The sequence below is a fragment of the Rhinopithecus bieti genome, unplaced genomic scaffold, assembly GCF_001698545.2.
Source record: "Rhinopithecus bieti isolate Rb0 unplaced genomic scaffold, ASM169854v2 scaffold_26532, whole genome shotgun sequence".
In the NCBI taxonomy this organism is placed as follows: domain Eukaryota; kingdom Metazoa; phylum Chordata; class Mammalia; order Primates; family Cercopithecidae; genus Rhinopithecus; species Rhinopithecus bieti.
The window spans coordinates 4,637,726-4,653,290 of NW_016812934.1; the positions used below are offsets into that span (position 1 = coordinate 4,637,726).

The 15,565-nt window shown below is 37.5% G+C and overlaps 1 protein-coding gene across 8 annotated transcripts in view; it reads left to right on the forward strand.

The window, feature by feature from the left end:
• Window positions 1–15,565, forward strand: part of RUNX1T1 (RUNX1 partner transcriptional co-repressor 1) — a 155,004-nt gene that overhangs the window by 19,785 nt on the left and 119,654 nt on the right. For 3 of the 8 annotated variants that reach the window (XM_017847350.1, XM_017847351.1, XM_017847349.1), the window contains exon 2: window positions 8,229–8,401. The exons of 3 other annotated variants lie outside the window; for them this stretch is intronic. In XM_017847350.1, coding sequence (XP_017702839.1) covers window positions 8,314–8,401 — 88 coding nt within the window. In that variant the 5' untranslated portion in view covers window positions 8,229–8,313. Of the gene's footprint in view, window positions 1–8,228; window positions 8,402–15,565 lie in introns of those variants that run through there. 2 more of the 8 variants (XM_017847357.1, XM_017847356.1) reach the window with 2 other exon arrangements.

Consider the following 15,565-nt stretch of genomic DNA (forward strand, 5'->3'; position numbering starts at 1 on the left):
GGAGGCTGAGGCAGGAGAATGGCATAAACCCGGGAGGCGGAGCTTGCAGTGAGCTGAGATCCGGCCACTGCACTCCAGCCCAGGTGACAGAGCAAGACTCCGTCTCAAAAAAAAAAAAAAAGAAAGTGGGAGTCTGGAACACTTGGGATACTTTTTAATGCTTTGTTAAATAGTTATTGAGAGCTCATTTCTTGAACTCAAGTGATTTACTTAAAACCGTCCTGAAACATTTCACTGCTGAGACTAAAGTGAAATCTTTGGTTCCAACAGCATGTTGGTTTTTTTCTCAACCTCTTTCCACCTTGGTCGCTTTCATTGTGTTCTCTTGTCATAGAATGCACAATTTATTGCTGTTATATTTTGGCTTGTAAGTTTTGGCAACTAAAAAAAATACAATAAAACAAAAGCAAAATCCACCCCCATCCCCACCTCCTGCTCCAAATGAAACACCCCATCTTTTATTTTTATTTTTATTATACTTTAAGTTCTGGGATATATGTGCAGAACACGCAGGTTTGTTACATAGGTATACATGTGCCATGGCACCCATCAACCTGTCATCTACATTAGGTATTTCTCCTAATGCTATCCCTCCCATAGCCCCCCACCCTGTGATAGGCCCCGGTGTGTGATGTTCCCCTCCCCGTGTCCATGTGTTGCCATTGTTCAGCTCCCACTTATGAGGCAAAACATGCAGTGTTTGGTTTCCTGATCTTGTGATAGTTTGCTGAGAATGATGGTTTCCAGCTTCATCCATGTCCCTGCAAAGGACATGAACCCATTCTTTTTTATAGCTGCATAGTATTCCATGGTAGATATGTGCCACATTTTCTTTATCTAGTCTATCATTGATGGGCGTTTGCGTTGGTTCCAAGTCTTTGCTATTGTGAATAGTGCTGCAGTAAACATACGTGTGCATGTGTCTTTATAGTAGAATGACTTATAATCCTTTGGGTATGTACCCAGTAATGGGATTGCTGGGTCAAATGGTATTTCTGGTTCTAGACCCTTGAGGAATCGCCACATTGTCTTCCCCAGTGGTTGAACTAATTTATACTCCCACCAATGGTGTACAAGTGTTCCTATTTCTCCACATCCTCTCCAGCATCTGTTGTTTCCTGACTTTTAATGATCACCATTCTAACTGGTGTGAGATGATATCTCACTGTGGTTTTGATTTGCATTTCTCTAATGACCAGTGATGATGGATGAGCTTGTTTTCATGTTTGTTGTCTGCATAAATGTCTTATTTTGAGAAGTATCTGTTGATATGTTTCACACACTTTTTGATGGGGTTGTTTTTTTCTTATAAATTTGTTTAAGTTCCTTGTAGATTCTGGATATTAGCCCTTTGTCAGATGGATAGATTGCAGAAATTTTCTCCCATTCTGTAGGTTGCCTGTTCACTCTGATGGTAGTTTCTTTCACTGTGCAGAAGCTCTTTAGTTTAATTAGATCCCATTTGTCAATTTTGGCTTTTGTTGCCATTGCTTTTGGAAAACACGCCATCTTTAGGCGAACTATGAAGTGATCAAGCCACTTGGATCTTCATAGATGCACACTGTAACTTTTTATTTTCTTACCCTGAAGTTCATAAATTGGCTTTAATAAAGGATAAGCTTCTTGAAATTATAAGCAAAATTTTATGTATATGGACATTTTTATGAGATCGAGCAATTTCTTTGATCGAGGGTCCAAACAAGGCTAAAAACCACTGTAGTGGTTTCCAGATTTTCCCTACCAGATTCCCTCCGGTTGTCCCTTAGTTGCCAGGGTCTCCCTCTTCTTCCTTTCCCTCCTCTCTTCCTTTGGATACCCGTATCTGCTTTCTGGACACATCTCCAGGCTGAGCACTCTTCCTCCAGAACCCTTCTCCCGACATTCCTTCCCATCCAGTCTGGTCTTTTCTCTGACATTGTGTGGGATTCCAGCTGCTCTACTGCCTGATGAATCAGCTTCAGAACCACAGATGGTACTGAACAGTGAGGTAGGTCCATCTCAGCCTGAGATGCCGTGGCTCATGCGGAAGTGGTAATGAGTCTCACTGTTTTTTCTTCAGGAAACCTTTTTATTTGAAGAGACAGTTTCGGCAGTGCAGTCTTCAGTTTCTTAATGCAAGTGACTGGACAATTTTAGACAGCAGTGTGTGGGGCCTCAAGGGAGGCCTTGATGGAGAGGTTTCCATATTGTCTTAATATCGACTTGTGAGTGAGCTCATTTCATAAGTCACTCTTAGAGTTCTACTTTCTTGCCCAAGATGACCCTGTGCATATGATGGGGCAAGGTCTGAACCTAGATTTTCTTCAAGGCTTCACTATTCCAGGGCTTACTACTCTCCTGAAGTTCTTCAAACCCTACCACGTAGGAATTTTCTACATGAACAGGGTCAGCCACACCAATTGCAGCGGGGAATAATACTAAAGTACAAATGGAAAACTATCAAAACCTTTCACTGCACTTAGAAAAGTTACCGTTTAGAGTACAAAAATACCACAGTTTTCCAAATTTCTGAGACACAGAGACAAAGGGAGGGAGGAAGAGAGGAAAGAGGGAAAAGAGAGAGAGAGAAAGAGAAAGAGAGAGAGAGATCAGCTGATAGGAGCAGCAGCAACCAGGCCATGCTTGCAGCTGGACAGTCGTTGTAGCCTCTTGAGATGTGTGACCATCAACCACGAATGCAGATATTTCCAAAGTCCCTTTTTTTTTCCAGGTGGAAATTGCTGGCATGGAACAGATGCCTTTATGTGGAGAAAACAGCCTTTGTAAATGATTCTGGTTCTCTCTCCTCTTATTCTTAGAGAGAGTCTTTCACAGATGAAATTAGATTAAAAAAAAAAAAAACTACCAAACATGAGTTAGTGTGGGTTTTTTTTTTTTTTTTTCATCACACCAAAATGTTTTAGAGCCTGCAGCTTAATTCCACATATTTTGGTTTTGTTGACTGATCCTAGGTGTTTTGTTTTTATCACTAATAGTGCAGTAATTACTTTCAGAAATTAAAAGATGATAATTGTACTGATATTTTTGAGTACTGACCTTTGCTTTCATTTATGTCATATTTAATTCTATTAAAATAGGTACTACCCCTTTTCTAGTATCAAATGGTAAGAACTGAGCACATTGGATGAAATAATACTTGCACTGGGAGCACTAAGGTAGGCACTTCACAAGTATTATCTCCTCATATCATCCTGGTAAGTTAGGTGTTATTATCTTACTTTGGAGATTTAAATCTGAAGCTTAGAGAGATTAAGTGACTTGTCCAAGGTCAAATAGCTGATAAATAAGTGTAAGAACTGAGATTCCAGTCCAGCCAGAGTGTGTATACAGTGGGTTTCTAAATGGTCAGCGTGTGTAGGCCATGGTTATTTATAACACTTTATTTTTTGAAAATTAAATTATATCTGCAACAGAAAAGATATTTAAGAGCTTCCTACCATTTAAAATTGCCTGGTTTGTTAACTCACTGGTCATATTGCATTGTTGGTACTTAGTTGGTTACCTACCTTCTGATTAATTTGTTTCTTAAAAATATTTGTAGGATTTTGAAATAATGCCTTATCCCAGGAGAAAGGGGCTTGAAGAAAGACCAGACCATATTCCATTATCAGTTATTCCCTGTTTACTCAGCCAGTATTTAGTGAATGCCTTTTGTGTGCCAGGCACTGTGCTAGGCACTGGGTGTAAGCATTGTTGAATAAACATGGCCATGCTCTTGCAGCCCTGCCAATGGAATGAGTAGAGTGCATCAATGTAGGGTCCAAAAGTGTAAGAAATTAAATGGAATCTCATGTCTGCAACAGCTGACACACTCAATTGTGAGATAACTCAATGCATAAAAAGCTGCTAGAGTGCACTTATGCCTTAAAGGTTGTGTGGACTGTGCTGCAGTTCCCAGTCACAGTGTCCTGCTGCTCGGTGTGGGACAAAGGGCTGGCTTCATAGCCGTGAATGCCCTGGGTGACTTCCATGCTGCCCTATCTCTATATAGCACCAGCGGGAATGGGCTTCTGTGAACAGTACCTGGCAGGTAAAGGGTTGCAGAGCCTGATACAGACCCAAAGTGCTATAGTATAAAGAAGAGAAAAAGATCACGGGTCCCAGAAGTAGCCAGGGAAAGGTTTGCCAAAGTCACGGGGATTGAATTGGGCTTTTGTGACATTTCATTGAGTGGGATTCATTTGTTTTTCTTTTTATTTGGGACTACAACTAAGTTCCTAGTCCAGTTTCAAATGTGGAGGATAGAGTAATGAGCACCCCAGATAAGACCCTAGCTCTCACAGACCTTGCAGTTTAGGGGTGGGAGAGGGAGAAAGATAAAAAAGAAGTTACTAAGATTATTTCCTGTAGTGTTAAATATAATTAAGACAATTAAGAAACAATGTTAGAATGATGCAGGGGTTGGGAGGACCTGGTAGTGAGTCTTGATTTCAAATGGTTGGGGAAACCATCTCTCAGGCGGTGACTCTTGAACTAAAGCCTGAGAGTTGAGGAAGAACTGGCCATGCAGCAGTCTATGGGAAGGGCCGTGAAGTCAGTGAACGAAGCCATGAGCATGAGAGGAAGCGTTCCGTCAGGGAGTTTATCCAGTCAGAGAAGAGCTGCACTCTGGAAGGGCGTGGTTGGAGTGGAGGCTGAAAACTGTAGATGAGTGCCAAGTGATGGAGGGTCTTGTATGTGAGATTAGGCAAGAATAAGGACTGTGTGTTTCTGTGTGTGGATCTAAGAGATGAGTATTTAGAAGAGAGGAGATTCTGGATGAGTGTATGCATGGAAGCTTAAGGAAGCTTGTGAAATTAGGATAATGACATTTAGTTCACATGACCTGCAATGAGGGGCACCCAAATCACACAGTGTCTCAGTAGCTTCCTGTTGGAAGTTGAATATAGTCCTGAAGTGAAGCATACATGGTGCTCTGTTGACTACTCCTTCAAATTAGAGGGACACAGAATTGCCTACAAAGAAATGGCGAAGCTTTGACAAAGATAAGCTACAATCCAATGCCAGGAACTGTACTTACCAAGGTAATGTTTCCTAAGTCAGATACAATATAACAGATTCCTTTGGTGGTGATTCCCCTTGGAAACAAAAGCTAATGGTACATTTGTTCATGTAAACGAATAGCTTTTATGATATAAAATGTTTCTGTGAAGGAAAAAAAAAGAGTTAGAGCTAAGGTTTGATTCAACCCCGGTTGATAGATAAAAAGAGGTGTGTTTAAATGCTCATTTTTGGAATAACCGTATATCATTTACTAAAGGAAAAAATGCCCCAATGTTGATAGAATTCTCTATAGAAACATGTTTAGGCAGTGAAAGGATTCCTGGCAGTGACTGAGAAATACAGTAATGGGGACTGCACTTGATCTCTTTTGAGGTTGATTCTGATGTGTGTAGTCTTTACATCCTATTAAATTTTTGAAAGATAAACTGATACAAGAATGATTTGCCAAGGCCATGTGAGGTTAACTGAATTCAAATAGAAGGTTCTCTCAAGTTATTGCATTCCTTAGAAAATAAATACATTGCGCATATGGTTAAGATTGATCAAAAAAGTATTCTGTATGCCAGTGATTACATTCCCATCTGTGATTAAGGTTTTCTGTCTGCATCTGGTTTTCACATTATATTTCTGTAACAAGAATCCTTTATATAGCAGAGTTCACTTTCTGTATTTTCTATTAGCTGCAGCTTGAACTACTGCACGGATCGCAGATTTACACATGTGGTTTTCATTACTTCATACCATTGAGAAAAAGTAATATTTGTTTGGGAATGTATGTTTTCCACAATTTCCATGGTAATACAACATGTTGAGCCTTTTAAATAACACTTGTAGAACTACAAATTGTTTGAGGCATTCTGCTCTTGGTGGAGCTTAGCTTTTAAACTTTTCTCAGTATGTTCCCCTCGTAATGAGGTTTTACAAATTTGAGGGCTGAGCATCCAGATCTGAACAAAGCAAGTATTAAAGATAGAGAAATTTTATCATTTCCGTGTGACAGACTTCAGTGTGGAATAGGTCGCAGAGATACCTGAACATCGTGCTTATTACCATTACTTATTTTATTATTATTTCATATTGGAAGGGCATTTAATGTGTTGGAGATATGAAGCACAAATGTGACACTCCAGTCATTTTTTTTAAAATCCAAAGATTAGTTTTTTTTTTTTTTTAAGGTACCCTATTGATTGTAATATATTGTTTCATATATAAAATAGTTGGGAAAATCCTCATGGGTAACTTTAGATTGACATTGCATATTATTTGAAACTGTATTTGTATACTATGTTAACATTTAAGAATTTATAAATATGCACATTTAAAATATTTTATTGTCACCGTGTTCCTGGCCAATTTTGTTCATTCACTTCAGAAAACTCTGATTAAAATAGATACAAGTGAAGTTAAAAAGTAAAGTAGTATATTCCAAATTGAGAGATCACTTTTAATTGAGAAATTTGTTTTGAAGTTTATCACATGGTAATTTTATGTGCCTCGAAACCAAGATTACACTATTTTTGTTAAACCCAGACATTGGTCTAGTATTTAGCAGTCATGAGAAGGAAGAAATAGACTTAGACTCTAGAGGATTTGTATATGCTTTGCCTGGTTTGTTTGTTCAATAGAGATTATTAACTATGGCTCATACAGGGGCATGATCCACTTTTGTCAGGCTCTCTGATGGCTTTTGTTGATGGTTGCTGAAGCACAAAATATTATGATTGAATCTAAGAAGAGCATACATTTTCTTTTTTCCCAATATTTTTTAAGTCTCTCTATATAAAATGTATTTTACCTTTGTACAGAAACATTGGAAATAACAGAATTGTGCAGAAAAATTACCCATATTGCCATCTTCCAGAAATAATCATATTTAACATCTAGATGTATTTACTTTCAGTCTTCCCTTCTGTGTGCACCCTCCCCCACTCCACTATTTGAGTACCTACATAATGGATACATGTACATATATTTATATATCTGGGTTATATTATTGAATTTTTTTGCTTTATCATTTGTTAATGAAATTATTAGTATTCACAGTAAGCTAAATGTTTCCAAGATCCAGCTGATTGTCTTTGCTTACTGCAAGGCAATTCCCAACGAATAAATATCTAGTAATGTATTTTAATTAATCAGTACTTATTTGATTTTTTAACCTTGAAAAACAAGAAACAACTGATTGCATCACAAAAGAATCATAATGTGGCACTTAAACTACTTTAAAAAAAATAGAATCTGCTTGTTTTATTTACATCAGAATATGTTCACCGATTTTAATTTCTAGGAAGTAATTTGGTCTCAAAAAATAGCAACAGCCTTAGTAATTTCTTTTGAGACTGCTTTTATAAATCTTTCTTCCCTTGCATTTGTTAAGCTCCTACCTTTTCCTACCTTATATGTGTATGATTGTGCTAGACCCTTATGTTTCCTAGTTGGTAAGAATTAAATACCAATACTTTTTCTATTCATAGTAGTGATAGTAGTGGTAGCATTTTTAATCATAGTAGGTGAGGAATAGACACTCAATAAATATTGTGAATGAACAAATTCTAAATTTGTCAAATATAGCAGAAAAAATGAGAAAATTTATATTATTAAAAGGAAGAAAAGAACGGTGTAGAAGTTTGTTGATTTGCTAAAATAATTCAACAATATTTGTTTTATTAATATTTTAAACTATTACATAAGGATTATTCTTCGCTGTTGTTTTAAACTATGTGAGCTAATAATGGCAGTATTGAAATTTCAAAACAGCAAAAACAGTATTTGAATAATGAAGCAAACCACTTTGTTTTGAAGCAGGATTAACTTGTGTGTAAAATTCCATAAATAATAATGTCTAAATTGTTTTCTAAAGAAAACATAATATCTGACAGATTATTTATTTTTTTGAAACAGGTAAAATGTAACACATTCTCTTAAGGTATTGATGTGCATATCTTTAAAACTAATTTAAGAAAGAAGAGCTTTCAGGTTCAGAATGTATCCAGCTTTGAGTCAGATGATTGGAAAATTAAGAGTCCTTTAGAAAACGTCATGATAGGAACTGAGACAATGGGGATTGTTTTGGATTCTTCTAAAATTTAGAAGAGCTTGTATATGTTTTTTTTTAAAACAAAACAAAACAAAACTGGCCTAGTGTTATCATGTAAACAGATGGGTATGATACTTCAGACTGGTTGTGATATATGCATTTTTTTTCCCTTTGTTGTTGTCAATAGAAAAGATTGATCTCTGGGCTGGTGAACATAATCTCTGTCCCAGTCAGAAAAGGAGAGAGGAAATTAGCAGAGCGATTGGTGGAGAATGATATCTGTCAAAAGAAACACTTGGAGAGCACTGAGTTTAGTAATAGGTGACTGCCGGAAAAAAGGGAACTTTGAATATTGTCAAGGTAAGGAACAGACAAATATTTTGATTTTGCAATTTACTTACATACCAGAAAAATCAATCTATTTTTTTCCAATAAATTATAATTGTGAAGATTTTCTTTTTTTTCTTCCTTCTTCTCGTGCCTGCTCTATTGTATGTTTTAAACATTTGTATTTGAAATCTTTGGGTGTGGGGATTGGGTGGGGATCAATCTGGTGGTGGGAACCCTGTTTGATAGTTTTGGGTCTGAATATATCAAATGATCAAGTACCAAATTTTTTCACCCTCTTCTTGTTGCAGTGCTTCTTGCCATGTTTCATAATACATCTGTTATAAGCTGAGCAATACTTGGAGTTAAAGAGTAAAAACTATGCCATGATTTCTGTGTTTATTGTAACGAGGAGATGGTGTTTTCTGAAACAGTTTGTTGACTAAATAGGCAAAAAAGTGCCTTTCAGTTTATTATTTCTTCTGATGTATTTGGATCTTTAAAAAACTTTTAGGCAAATGTCACTTCCTAAGCAGAGCTCATTCCATAGACACATTAAGAAAAAAAGTGATATCTGCATTTAGGAAAACAGCAAATATAAACTTAATGTATTGCCATTTGGCAAGAGACTTCTTAGAGTCTGCAATATTTGAAAATTCAAGGAAGCCCTGGATTATAGGAGAGAGTTCATGTCTTCTGTAGCCAGCTCTGTTCCAGGTTTAGTGGATAGTGGACTTGTACAGAAGCACCAGGGCATGAGGATCCACTGCTAAGAAAAAGTTGAGAGTCAACACAAATGTTGTGTGATACTGGTTGGCACTCTAGTGGTTGGGAAGAGATTTTGAAGTTCTGTGACTGACTGACTACGTAGAAAGAGGGGGAGTGAATATTCACCCTTGGTGACCACTGTTCTGGAAACATCACTGCTGGCGTCCATGCCACAATCTCTACTCTTGCCAGTTTTACAAATGCTTATCGGCTTGTTCTTAAAGTTCTCAGGAAGGAGTTGGAAAATAAGTTTATTTTTTTGTTTTTTTTGTTTTTTTTTTTTTTTTCTGAAAGACCAGAGAAAATGGAGTAATTCCTTGTGGAATGATACACTCCTTTGGGGAAGCCTTAATCATGATTTGGTTTTTGTGTCTGCATTTCTCTTCCATTCATTCCTCCTTCATATTGTGATGACGTTCTTTTAATGTAANGGCTTGTTCTTAAAGTTCTCAGGAAGGAGTTGGAAAATAAGTTTATTTTTTTTTTTTTTTTTTTTTTTTTTTTTTTTCTGAAAGACCAGAGAAAATGGAGTAATTCCTTGTGGAATGATACACTCCTTTGGGGAAGCCTTAATCATGATTTGGTTTTGTGTCTGCATTTCTCTTCCATTCATTCCTCCTTCATATTGTGATGACGTTCTTTTAATGTAATTAATGAGAGACATCAATTCAAAAGAGAAGGCAAGGAGTTCAATTGTTTAAGCAGTTGAGACATCTCCCATGACTACTTCTTTTTTCTTAACCTTTATGCACTGTTGTTACTAAACATTGGTTTTTTGAGAACTCAGATCTTGGTTGATTAGTCTTCTAAAGTCTTGCATAGAGAAAAAGAAAAGGCATCAATATCTTAAAGGAAACAAAGTAATAACAATAACCGTCCCACTTTGGAATTGTTTTTTTGTCATCTTCCACCAGCTTGCGCTTCCAAACAGGATGGAACTCCTTACTTTCTGCCTTATGTATCTGCATGGGGTTTGTATTAGTATGATAAAGATATCTAAGATGCAGATTAAAAATTGAAAAGGATATTGGATTTTAAAACTTGAACATATTGCAGATATATAGAGTTACTATCTTTACCCACATGCATTCCATCACAATCTATTCCTTTCTGGTCATGTGGAATATATCTGTGGACTGCTGGCGATGAACCATTGCAGCATGGAAGATCTATATTGAAAGCAAAAATGCATGACAAGAACACATATCTTAATATAATTTTTTAATGCATTTATTTGTTATTCATGTACAGAACCCCCAGCATCATGTATCAGAAACACGATGTGCAATTTCTTTCTCTTTTTTTTTTTTTTTTTTGAGACGAGTCTGCCTGCCCGCCAGGCTGGAAGTGCAGCTGGCCGGATCTCAGCTCACTGCAACTCCGCCTCCCCGGGTTCACACGCCATTTCCCTCTGCCTTCAGCCTCCTCAAGTGTCTGGGACTACAGCGCCGCCACCTCGCCCAGCTAGTTTTTTGTATTTTTTTAGTAGAGGCGGGGGGTCACCGGGTTTGCCAGGATGGTCTCGATCTCCTGACCTCGTGATCCGCCCGTCTCGGCCTCCCAGAGTGCTGGGATTACAGGCTTGAGCCACCGCACCCGGACCATGATGTGCAGTTTCTTCTTTTTTTCCTCTCTCTTTCTCTCCTACGCTCCTGTATGTGTGGTGTGTGTACATACTTTAAACATGATGTGTGTATACACATACACGTATTTGTATTGACCTATTTTATAACTGTTGGGTTTTCTTTGTTTTCCATGTGGCATTAAAAATTTACTTCTAGGCTGGGCGTGGTGGCTCATGCCCATAATCCCAGCACTTTGAGGGGCTGAGACAGAAAGATTGCTTGAACCCAGGAGTTCTAGACCAGTCTGGGCAACAAAGTGAGACCCCATCTCTACAAAAAAATTAAAAATTCAAGCGAGTGTGATAGCGCATGCCTGTAGTGCCAGCTACTTGGGAGGCTAAAGTGGGAGGATTGCTCGAGCCCAGGAGTTCGTGGCTGCAGTGAGTTATGATTGCACCATTGCACTCCTGCCTGGGCAACAGCAAGACCCTATTTTTAAATAAATGAATAAATATAATAGCAATAATAATTACTCCTAGTTTTTTTTTTCCTCTTTGTAATAATATTAGGTGTATAGCAATATGGGATTCAAACTCAAGAAGTTGAGAAAACAGAAATCACATACTTTACATTTTAGAACACCTGGAATCCCCTGGGCTTTTAGAGTTTTGGAGTTGTAATTTAGAAGCAGATAAAGTAAAGGACTACCCATGGCTGAACAGTCGGCATTGTGAGAATGGCCTGAGGTGGCGCCAGAGAGTCTGGTCAGTGTAGCAAGTTTGAAGCAGGCTGGGGTCTCCTGGAGATGGGCCTCTGTTAGGGCAGTGGCTGGGTGGCAGGGGGGCGGGAAATGATACTAAAGAGGTATGCCACCAGCTTGGGTGGAAGCTGGTAAAATGAGAAAGCTGGTGTGTTTCCCACCTGGTGTTTTAAAGCATATCCAAGGTAGACACAGTGCTTGGTCCTCTAGAATGCCACTAGGAGCTGTTCTGTAATTCCTGCCATTGTAGGGACCAGACATATTTGGGACACCTAGGAGTGGTAGTCTGCCCTGAGGAGCTTGCTATCATAAGCCATTGAGGACAGTTCTAAGAAGGGTGTAGTATTTGGCATATTAAAAAGATCCATATGCTTTCTAAAAGGTGTAAGAGGAAGCAGCTTGGGAGGAAAGAATGACAGGAAACTTTTGTTGCAAACGGTGTGTGTTTATGTTCATTCATATCATGGAATGGGATATATAGGTAGTATCAATTTTTACATATTGTGTGGGTTTCAAAAGCTACATTTGTATTTTGAAAAAGGGTTATTTTAAAATGTTGATGTAGATGATGCTATGTACCTTTATATATTGGCATCTTTGTTAGGAAGAGGAAAGTTATTTTATTAAGTAAAATTGCTGCTTTTAGAGAGTATCTGCTTTTATTTCTAGTTTTTCTTGGTCATGTTTGAGGGGTCTGATAGCATTAATGGGCTTTACCCCACATGGAGCTTTGAGCTTATTGTAGCACTGCACACTGATCCCAGGTCAGTGTGATGCGTGAAATCAATTTATTTGAATCTCTTTGCCTCTATAGGAATTTGGCAGCATGCCAGTTGTTTTCATTTAATGTTCTTTGTGTTGAACACAGACAAGCAGGCATGCTTTTGTATTCTTCTCTCTTTTGGTCTGTGTCTCTTTCGGCCAATATTTTACTCTATGGATTTTGAGATGAAAGAAGAAGATATTATTTATATGATTCTAATCATTGTTTAATTATATATATACATGTATAAATATACCAATTTCTTATCTTTTAAAGGATATGTTTGATATTGCTGAGTTTTAATGGAGACTTTGCACACATGAAATATTTTAGAGCTTTGTTTAAATAAAATTTTTGATGAAACATAATAAACCAGATCGTAGATGGTATTTGCTTACATTAATTACCACTATCAAAATTTAAAATAACAATGTTAATTACATAACACAACAAATGTTTAATTCATAAACTGGACTATCAAAATTATTTATTTCTTGGTGAGCCTTCTTTGAATTTGAAGATTTACACTTTAATCAAGCGTGTTAAAAATTATAATTATTTGAGTATAATTTTCTTTGATCCATCTTGATTAAGAGACCAGCATTTTACATAGATTTGGTATATATGAATTTTTATGAAGTTCCTGCTATTAGGGTAGTTTTTTGTTTTTTAAAATTTGGAGAGTAATGACTGGGAATAGCATAGAGATTTTTGTGACAAATAAAATCAGACCTTTCTCTGGATGTTTTTGTAGGCAGGACTTGTTTCTGGGTCAGCTTTAGGAAGAGGTGGAGAAGGAAATGAGAGAGAGTGAGAGGAGAATGTTCTGTTGATGCTCCGGGCAGTTCTTGCGGAAGTTGATATGCAGAACCATGGAGCCGCAGCTTCGGGGTCAGGCTCATACCCAGCAGCCCTGCTTCCTTGTTTAATTACCTGAAGAGCAAAACAGTCAGGCTGGGAGTGTGTGAAAACCCAGTATCTCTCACAGCCGCCTGGCGCTCTGACATCCTGCAAGGCCAGCCCTGTCTGTCCGCCAGCGTCAGGCTGGCTCAAACCCTAGGTTCCTTTCTTTCGGGAGGCATTGTGTGGAAGAGGGTTTGGTCAGGAATTTGAGATTCCTGCCAACGCTGTGTCCCCTGCTCTCCCCTTTTGGACCACACTGACAGACATGCTTGATTAAAAAAAAAAAAAAGATCTAAGGATTTGGCTTTATTTTATACTTCTGGCCTTGCTATGAAACAATCTGTTTCAGCAGCAACAGACGTTAACCAGTAGAGGGCTGGCCTTAGTTTCTTGGGTTCTTATTTTCTGAGTTCCCATTATATAGTGTCCTATGTGTGTTGCTCTTTTCCGGTCAGACTCATTAGTAGTCTGGTGTGGAGCTAGTAGTTCAGAGATTGCTTTTATGAGGTGGTTTTGGAATCTTAATCTGCCCATGAAAATAGAATAGTCCACTTTTCAAAAGGTGATAAAACTTTTACACTTGGATTTTTTTTCCTTTTCTTGGAATTGGAATATGGTCTTTGACATTTGCTGTGGGAGGGGCCACACTCTTTGACAAAGCTGGGGTGGTGAGAAATAATATTTGCACAGTAATACGTGGCCAATTTGGGGTAACATGGGATAAATATTCTGAGAAGTGCTTGGAGATGGAGCCATTTGGGAGATCCCATGTATATAAGAGGATTTTGTCTTACCAAGAGGAAATCCAGCAGGTTCTCTGTCCACACTGTGGGCTGATGAAATGTCTTTGCTGTGGGTTGGGGAACAAAGGTGGTGGTGATGGTGTTTCCTGCAAAGGGAGGGGAAAGTGTGACTACATGTGCAGTGATTTGGTTTTCCAACTACTTCATTAGGATTCTGTCATGCAGACTGAAGGGCATTTACCCTTTAGATGAACGTATGTGCCTCCCATTAATGTTAATAGGAGTTATGGGCATGTAAAGAGAGCAGTATATACCTTTGCCTAGTGCATAAGCACAGCTCCAGGGAATTTATTCTGTCCTTTGCAAATAATAAAGAGATTGGGCTTTGCAGGGAAGATTTTAGTGGGAATTATTCTAAAACTTGTTTTCATATCATATTTATGGAAGTAATGTCAATATTTTATATATTTGTTTACCACTCCAGTAAAACATATATAATCATTTAAATAATTGCATTAGCCTGGTGCGCCTTGTGATGGAGCTGGCATCATCGTGATCTATTATGCACAGCGTAAGTAGCTCTGCCATAAGTGTTATGTGTATCCTCAGGCATGTGCGTGTTTATTTATGTATCAGCCTGCTGCATTTCTTTAAGGGTATTTCTCTTTTCAACATCAGTATAAATATGAAAAAAGAAAACATATAAATATATTTTAAGCCACAGTCAATATTCCTAACTAGTGTTCTCCTCCTCCAACAAACTCTTGTCAGGTTTCTTTCAAGCTCCAACTTTTTTGTAGTTCTGTCCACGTGGACTCTTCTTAAATGCAGGTAACATTAGTAACATTAGGACCATGTGTAGCATTACGCTTTGGCAGCAGAGAGTGTATAATGTGAGAAAATGTGGAAGTCTTTGAAAACTGAATGGGGAGAATTGTGGCTTGCAGGTGGTGTCAGAAATGAAAGAATTTGGGTTTGGAGCCTTGAACTGAGGGTGATCAATAAGTGTGACCTGAAATACAAGAAAAAAAATCTGTGGTAGAAGAGAATGGGAGGCAGTGAATTACTCTGGAAAGTGACGGAAAACATATAAATAATTGTGGATTTGTGTCAATTTACCAATCGGAATGAACAAAGGACATTTAGGTATATTGGGTAAAAGGTACAATAATACATAATTTTAATAAGATTTTGGTATATGCAATTAAGAAGCTATAAAAGCAAATATACTATGCTGGGTATTATTTGAACAAATAGAGCAGTTTTGGAGTGAACATTTGTGTTATAATTCGTTGTAACTAAAATTCATTTTGAGTAAGTTTGAATTGTTTACAAACGTGGCACATTAGTATGTATGCATAGATTTTGATAATTTGCAATGTGGAGAGATAGAAGTGGAGAATTTGTTAGAGATGAAAGTCGTGTGAAAGAAAACATGATGAAAAAAATTCTGGGATTTTTTTTTTTATTGCTGTGTATTTGCTCCACCTGGTGGATTTTGTTGAAAGTGTTTTAATCCTTGTTAATGAAAAGAATACTCTTTAGACAATTTCTGTGAACTATAGGGAAATCTTTTGTTTTATTTTGTTGCTGTGTAAAATAGTTTAATTCATATCTAGGTCAAAACATTTACATGTCATTTGTTCAGTTCTTTCCATGTATTGAAAGTAACATTTTTTAAAATTCAAAATATAA